The sequence below is a fragment of the Chenopodium album genome, chromosome 18 (genome assembly GCF_948465745.1).
Source record: "Chenopodium album chromosome 18, dcCheAlbu1.1, whole genome shotgun sequence".
Classification (NCBI taxonomy): Eukaryota; Viridiplantae; Streptophyta; class Magnoliopsida; order Caryophyllales; family Amaranthaceae; genus Chenopodium; species Chenopodium album.
In genome coordinates, this window is record NC_137851.1 from 758,324 (window position 1) to 766,757 (window position 8,434).

The window sequence follows — 8,434 nt, forward strand, 5'->3', positions numbered from 1 at the left end:
CTAAAAAGCAAGGCGAGGGGTCAACAGAGTACTGAGGCAAGAAATCATATAGTCAATTGGAAACAATATGGTTAGTCATTCGAACTTAATAAACATAAGAAGAGTACTCGTAAGCTAATAAAGACAAAATGTTTCCAGTAATAGTATTAGATTATTAAGCCGCATATCTTATGCTCATCCTCAAGTTTTTTCACTAGAAAACTCAATATAATCTACAGAAAATTTCAAAATTATAAATGATGTCTCTTGGACTTTGAATATCTGATATGGTGTGAAAACAATCTTGTTACATTGACTCAGCTAGCCATTGTTGGCTCTTGTTGTAGTGCAGTGGGAACCACAGGTCTCCAGGTCGTTCCTTCTGGGCTGTCCATCAGAGTAATTCCCACTGCAGCCAGTTCTCTCCTTATTGCATCTGACTTCTCATATTCTTTGTTCTTCCTTGATGTGTCTCTCTCTTCAATCTTTTGCTTAACTTCAGCTTCTGAGAGCTTGGCACGTTTCAAAGCCTTCTCTTTGAGCTGATGTAAAGCCTGCATCACCAAAAGTCGACATTAGTTAGCATTTTTCCAGGTTTTATTGGCTGCATTGGATCTAAAAACATCAACAATGTTTACCTCTGAGTAATTTGATGGCATCAACCCAAGAGCAGCCAGCACATTTCTGATTGCCTTCTCTAAGGCTACAAGTGATTCAATTCGCTGCTCACGCTTCTTTCCCTGTAGTGCCAAATGTTAAAAAATTATCAAAAAGCTGAAATTTTCCCTTCATGATACCAAACTAGAAAGACATTTCTTCCCGTAACAGAATTATAACGGAGAATCAGATGGTAAAAAAAATTGAGTAAAAGGATAACCACTCAAAAGAGCATCCATATATTTCCTAACCAAAGCAACCAAATGCACAGATCACAACTTTCAAACTATCATCAATTCATCACCCAGACTTATCCAAGCATTTCCCATTTACAATTCCCCTTTATTTATTTCAAGTTACATGATACATGATGACTATCATCTTTTACAGTTCAGAGAAGCATATATCCATCTCTTTCAAGTAAAACCGTCATTCCTATATCAAACCCCAGCAGATGGGTTAACAAAGCTTCAGCAAGTTGACTTAATTAATTAATATAGCAAATAAATAAATAAATTCCTTCCATGACTTGTTATTGAACACTTATAAAAGAACAAAATGACTTAGCAGACACGACTTCATGCTCACATCAGATGCTACGCCCCCTTTTGATATAAGGAAGAGGAGAGAAAAGGAGGGGAGGAAAAAACAAGAACGATAATTTCTGAACATTGTATACAATACTATTCTTTTATTAGCTAGGGAAACTCCAATCTGGGGCATAGTCAAGTAATAGTTCAGCCCAATAAACTAACATAATGGCCTCATATTTAACCTAGGTAAAGGAAAATTGGGATTATTCAGATTACATACCTTACGGGTATGAAGAAGATCATTCATGGTCTTCAACGGATCAGACAGTCCAGCAAGAACAACTGGCGTGAGGAGATCATCTGACATGGAATTCACAAAACTATTTTGGAAATCATTGATGCAACTTGCAATATCCTGGGGAATTGAATTTTTTAAACTAGCCTTGTCATGCTTGCCCAGAAGAACTTGACTATCATATAAGGTCTGCATACAGATCGCACTATATATAAAAAACAAAGCCAGTAGGAGCAACAGAACCACCTAAGTTTTGCCCATATCATAAGCAAAAAACTACATCAAAAGTGCATAGAAAGGAACTAAAAAAGAGGACAGGCTATTTCCATTTACTTCATATAAAAGGAGTGAAGGTCCCCAAGTTTATGTTAAGAGGGCATTATGAATTACCATCTATAGAATAATTTGAAAGTGTCTAAAGATTAAAACAACATTTTTCAAATAACAGAAATTATTGCCAGACAATACCTGGTATATGTAGAAAATACGTTCTGATGCATACTCTAGTAAGGCATCAGAATAATTTATTGGAGAGTGATAGTGGGTTCCCATGAGGAAGAGTCTCAAGGCAAGTGGGTGATAAAGTTCTATAACCTGGGAAGACCAAGAGCTTACTAGATTCAGTACAACAGCCAGAAACGGATAGGTTATGAGCATGAGGTGAATAAAGATCACAATTCAAAATAATTAGAACTGAAAATCTAATACAGCTAAATCTTTGTACCTGCCGGATTGTGAAGAAGTTACCAAGAGATTTGGACATTTTTTCCGAATTTATAGTGACAAATCCATTATGGACCCAGTAGCTTATATTACTTTCACGACATGCAGCACAGCTCTGAACGATTTCGTTTTCATGGTGAGGAAACATAAGGTCCATCCCACCACCATGTATGTCAAAAGAGTAGCCCAGATATACAGCACTCATAGCACTGCATTCAATATGCCAACCAGGTCTTCCAGGACCCCATGGACTCTCCCAAAAGGGCTCTCCTTCTTTGGCAGACTGTAAAAATAGCTTAGTTTTGTAAAAGGTCATATATCAAAAGCAGCCAAACAGCACAGCAAAGTAAAACTAAATGTTACCACCTTCATCAACAACAAACAGTCAAAAACCAGCTTGCTGTTTTTTTTTTTTTTTTTTGAGGGGTTAAAATCTCTTGCATTCTTTTAGATGTGAACAGTGAGAAGTATAAGACAAGGAATAAAGAAACATTGATGCAACAAGGCTCAGATAAAAAGAATCACATACGACACTATGGCTAGGTATCCTCAAAAAGTCAAAAGTCTATGGAATACTTTGAAGTGTAAAAGTATCATGTTATATCCAATATTGAGGTGTTTATATATTATACCAATTAATTCCCAATAGGAATTAGAATTGATGTAGAACATAGGAGAGAACAAAACACAGCACAAGGAACAGAACACGTAAGCTACTACAGAGTACAGACACACTTCGCTATCCAATTCTATTTGATACAATTAAATGGTTACACTTCCCTTTTATTAAAACCAAGGAAATGATTGGAAATTCAGAGAGAAAAATGGAAAAGGTGGAATCTTGAAAGAGGAAATTTTTTTTTTTAAATAAACAGTGGGTCCAAAAGAGTAAATACATCAATACGACAATACATGTATAAAAAGGGTAAGGAGATGAATTTTTAGAAAAATTGTAGAACACAACTCAAAATGGAAAAAAGGTAAAGTGTAACCATTATCCAATATAGGAAAGCATAATCATTGATATGAATTGGGAGGAGTAGTAACAACCTAGATACAACCAAAGATGAATTCTGCTCCAATGATTTCCATAAAAATATGGAAGGATGATAAAAAAAATAAAAAATAAAAAAATCCTTACTTTCCATAATGCAAAATCAGCTGGATGTATCTTTCTAGTGTCAATAGCTACTCGTTCACCAGCTCGATTGTCTTCCAATCTTCGTCCAGACAATTGTCCATAATCAGGGACCTTTGCCACCGAGAAGTAGACATCCCCATCCACACTGTAGGCAAAGCCATTATCAACAATCTGCCAAGAGAAAGAGAGAATATATAACAAAAAAAGAAGTAAAATGAAGAACTTATTCTACAAAAATTTCAAGTCATCCAGAAACTCCCTCGCCGAATTTGTGCAATATAGTCCTCAACATAAAACAGTTTCATGTAATAAAAAAAATCTTTTCAGCCAACAACTACATATGGAATCACAACATGACCTTATGAATGAGCATATCCTGGTAAAATAATTCAAACAAATACCTGCTTAATCATGTCTATAATTTGTGGTATGTGATCGGAGACATGAGGTTCTACAGATGGAGGCAAACAATGCAGATAGGCCATGTCTTTGAGGAATTCGTCACAAAAACGTTTGCTAAGAGATATTGGATTCTCCCCCAGTTCGTTAGCTCTGGCAATTATCTACAGAATTCGAAAATTCCATACTCAGGTATCCTGTCAGACAAGTATAAGACAGTCGGTACATGACATTCATATTAACTCAAAGCCAATATTACATTGAAGCACAAATATGTTGATTGCCTTGACGTGACAAAATTTTTAGCTTTAAGACAAATCAATCACAAACAAATTGCAGTGTTGGGAGAAAGTTTAGGATAGGTAAATCGATCCAATTTTACAATCATGACAACCAAAAGGAGGGCGTTTAAAAAAATCCATAAGCACGTGATAGTGCATCTTGTTAACTTACCTTGTCATCAACATCAGTGAAGTTACGAACATAACAGACTTCATAACCTATATGCTTGAGATGCCTGCCAAGCCATCAGATTAAGTAGAAACAGCACTAATCAGCAGATACAGTGATAATTAAAAACACACATAAACAGTTCAAAAGCTCAATTTATCTAATACTTCGTATCTATTAGTAGTCAGCCTACCAACCTTCCATCTTCCTAGACTGTAAAGACAAATGGAAGTTTGTCTTTACATATGGCCAGTAAATTAAGTTTCCTAATCCATTAGAAAAGATATAAGTCAAACAGTTATATGAAGTATGATTACCATTCTAATTACAGCATATACCATCAAATTACGTAACCTTATCCATTCAACAAACCCAAATTTATTGGTGAACTACAGCAAAGCTTTTAACTTTCCAAAATGAAACCAACAGAATTAAACAAAAAATTCTCCATACATACATTATTAACAATTTATAACATCCACCCAAACAAAACAAATTAACAAACACCCATTTATATTTCAACAAACCATAAATTTAAACAAAAAAAACAGAAACTTCACAGCAATAAAACCAAATTCACAACATTATAGTGCAGGACTACTAGTTCAGTTGGTTAAAGGGAACTCAAAACCCGGGATCAAATCCCGTCAACATCATTACCCTTTGCGACTCTCTCTACACCCAATTACCGCATTACAAAGATTAAAAAAGAGGGAGAAAGAGTAAACCTGTAAAGTATATCGAAGGTAACATAAGCTCTAGCATGACCAATATGGCTGAAATCATAAGCAGTAACCCCACAAACATACATTCCCACTTTACCATCAATTTTAGGCTTAAACAATTCCTTTTGCCTGCTCATTGTATTATATAGCCACAATTCTTTCTTGATTCCACCCTCTAATTTCTCGTTATTTGAATCAATAACCGAATTGTTATTGGTAATTTTACCATTAATTGAAGGGGTAGAACAGAATGAACGAACCCTTTTGTTGATTGCATAGTTTCTGGGGTGATTGGAGAATTGAGAACGGAATTGAAGTGGGGTTTTGGAGAGAGAAAGAGGGGTTAGATATGGCGGGAGGAAGGGTTTGCAGCACCTTGCTAGTGCTACCATTTTCGGCTATTTTGGATATAATCTTGATGTGGTTTCGTCAATTTGGGTTTTATGTACCACCAGTCCACCACTAACTAAAAGATGGTTGATTTTTGAGACCGGTGATTTAACAACATGTTCCACATTCGGTTTACCCTGTTTAAACTAGAGCTGTCAATTCGGGTAAACGGGTCGGGTTTGGGTCGGATAAGAGTGGGTCGAGTCAACTCGGGTCGGGTCAATTCGAATTAATTCCATAACCTATGCGGGTCGGGTTTGGGTTGGGTCATTCTTGAGTCGAGTCACATCGGGTCATACTTCTTATCGGGTTTGGGTCGGTTTTAGGTCGGGTTAATAACAGGTCGGGTGAACAATAGGTCGGGTTTCTTCGGGTTTTCACGGATTAAAACGGATTAGGGTAATTCTCGGGTTCGAGTCGGGTTCGGTTCAAGTCAATAATTTGCGGGTTAGAATCGGGTCGGGTCATTCTCGGGTCTGAGTCGGGTTCGGTTACAGTCAATAATTTGCAGATTATAATCTGGTCGGGTCATTTTCAAGTCGGGTCATTCTCGGGTTTAAGTCGGGTTCGGTTCAAGTCAATAATTTGCGGGTTATAATCAGGTTGGGTCATTTCCAAGTCGGGTCATTCTCGGATTCAAGTCGGGTTATGTTCAAGTCAATAATTTGCAAGTTACAATCAGGTCGGGTCATTTCCAAGTCAAGTCAAATTCGGATTCAACTAACTATAAATAGATAATTATCATTTTTATCAAGTGTAGACATCTACTTTTGGCATCCTGTCCCGACAGGAAGTGCAATGACGATAAATAAAATCATCTTCGTGTTGGATTAACGTGAAGAACACTTGTGGATTATTGATTGAATTGCAAGAACATAAAAATTAGCTAGCCTAACCCAAAAGCAAAAGCATTAAGGTCCAATTAACTAAGCCCGATCATAATTAGGCTTAAGCCCGAGCTTAAACCCTACTAATGACGGATTTAGAGGCGCCTAGGTTAAAATTGATGCTGCCGCAGATAAATTCGCGCACATCTCAAAGAGTCGCGCTGGTCTGGCGCGCGCAACTCACAAGGTTGTGCGCAACACCCAGCGCAACCTCCAGTGATGCGCTTGCGGAAGATTCAGAATTTTATAAAAATATGAAATTGAATCTTACCATAATACCGCGCGCCCAAGATAATCCGTTGTGCTGCCTACTAAATCACTTGCGCCGGCGAGTCGCGCGCAAGCCATTCAGATGCGCGCGACACCTGCTGCGGCAGAATGCTCAAAACCCTAATCGTATCCCCTCCCTATAAATAGGGGCTTAATACGAGGCTCAAACACACAGAAATTAACCTAAAACGCTGGCAGAAAACTTGTGAACTTGTGTGCACCCAAACCCTCTTGTCCTAAACACTCACCCCTCTTAATCTTTGTTACTACGGTGGAGGTTCCCGAATAAGAAGGAGTCCATAAGTGTTCTAAATGAAGATTTAGCAAAGAGAAGTAGTAAATTCCCGAGCACTTAGATCAATCACCTTTATTTTTATTGTTTAAAAGGACTTTAATTAATTAATTAGTGTTGTTTGATCACTTTAAACGGATTTCTAATTAATCAATTTCACATAGTGTCTTGCGTTAAAAAAGAATAGAATTAAATAATTAATTGTTGAGTGATCACTTAAGTCAAGGCGAATCTTGTTTATTTTGTTCCTCTCACGAACTTTGAATTAAATAAAGAATAACGACTTTGCAATGTAATTCCTACGTGATCAATGTGTGTAAATAAAATCAACTAACTTAGTTTTAGGTATCACGTTGCATATATTGTTTGGTAATGAAATTGTGAAAAAGGAAGACCTAGTAGAGGCCGTAACTAGGGCTAGAATAGCGATTCCTCCCTAAAAGGAACGTTATTTTAGTACCCTCGCTCCCGAACTCATTTTTGGTTTATGTAGACCAATTTGGGCATGGGTAAACTTACGATTCGTGCTAATTATCCTTGAACTCTACTTGAGAGAAAGGCATGAACGAGGTTTATGAGTTTTCCTAAAACTCATTGGCGACTCATACTTGTTTCTTACAAAAAAGTGTGATGAGAGTATCATTTCTAATTCAAGGTCTCCCAAACAGTCAGGAATTCAAATTCTAATACACCCTAACAAGTGTAAAGTTCTAGGCTTTTAAAGGCCATGGGCATCTAAGGAGAAAGATCCTCTACGATGGGAACACCCTCCTTACATCAAGCTAATTATTTCCTTTGACTATAATATATATGACAATATACTAGGGAACTATAGTCTGTAATTTAGGAAGATAATTATCTTCTTTGACCATATAACAAATATATACTATATTTAACTCTTAAATTTGAGGATGATGTTCCTTTCTTTTGCTGGCCTGGACCGACTTGGTCTCCCTAGACAAAATGCTTTGATCAACAATAATAAGGTGGTCTAAATTACATTTAAGGTGATTTGAAATCGGGTCAGGAACAATTTGGGTTGAATTTAGGTCGGGTCAATAACAAGTCGTGTTAATTTCGAGTCGGGTTAGTAACAGATCGGGTTGAATTTTTGGGTCGGGTTAGTAATAGGTCTGGTAAAATTCGGGTCGGGTTAATAACAAGTCGGGTTGAATTTGGTCAGGTCAATAACAAGTCGGGTTGATTTCGGGTCGGGTTTGTAACAGGTTGGGTTAAATTCGGGTCGGGTTAGGAACGGGTTGGGCTGAATTCAGGTCAGGTTAGTAACAAGTCGGGTTAAATTCGGGTTTTGACAGGTTAAAACGGGTTAGGGTCACTTTCGATTCAAGTCGGGTTCGGTGCAAGTTAATTAAATTGGCCGTTGTAAACCGGTAAATTGGCCGTTTAATAGCAAATTGGATGGTTCCACACACCCAATTGGACTCCCGTAGGATATTAAAGACCATGGTAAATATTTCGGCAATTTCTATTTTCGAGCAAAAAAAATTTTAAAAATTCCAAAATTGAAGTTCATATCCACGCTTTTTGAGAAATTTTGGAGGTTTCGGGGCCCGGTGTCGAAAAGTCTTGAAATTCTATGGGATACATCTCGGGGTCATATAATTCCGTTTGGAACCATATATGATCATTATTTGTTGTCATAAATGTTCGTGGTAGGCTTGAATTAATGAAA

General features: G+C 37.2%; 1 protein-coding gene across 1 annotated transcript; it reads right to left on the reverse strand.

Moving 5' to 3' along the window:
- Positions 1 to 110: 110 nt before the first annotated feature.
- Positions 111 to 5,363, reverse strand: LOC145591094 (cysteine--tRNA ligase, chloroplastic/mitochondrial-like). Its single transcript, XM_081647485.1, has 9 exons — positions 4,906 to 5,363; positions 4,181 to 4,244; positions 3,730 to 3,891; positions 3,329 to 3,499; positions 2,189 to 2,470; positions 1,933 to 2,058; positions 1,450 to 1,653; positions 618 to 719; positions 111 to 533 (listed from the first exon to the last, which is right to left on the reverse strand). Exons 1-9 carry the CDS (start codon positions 5,292 to 5,294, stop codon positions 297 to 299), a joined length of 1,737 nt encoding a protein of 578 aa, XP_081503611.1. The 5' UTR covers positions 5,295 to 5,363; the 3' UTR covers positions 111 to 296.
- Positions 5,364 to 8,434: the final 3,071 nt, after the last annotated feature.

What these genes read in the sequence shown, in the direction of transcription:
- LOC145591094 (XM_081647485.1), bottom strand. Translation starts at nt 5,294, where the DNA reads ATGGTAGCACTAGCAAGGTGCTGCAAACCCTTCCTCCCGCCATATCTA. An exon ending in ACCTTCGATATACTTTACAG is followed by an intron (nt 4,245 to 4,905) that starts GTTTACTCTTTC and finishes ATGGCTTGGCAG; the next exon opens with GCATCTCAAGCATATAGGTT. An exon ending in TTATAGACATGATTAAGCAG is followed by an intron (nt 3,500 to 3,729) that starts GTATTTGTTTGA and finishes TTCTCTTGGCAG; the next exon opens with ATTGTTGATAATGGCTTTGC.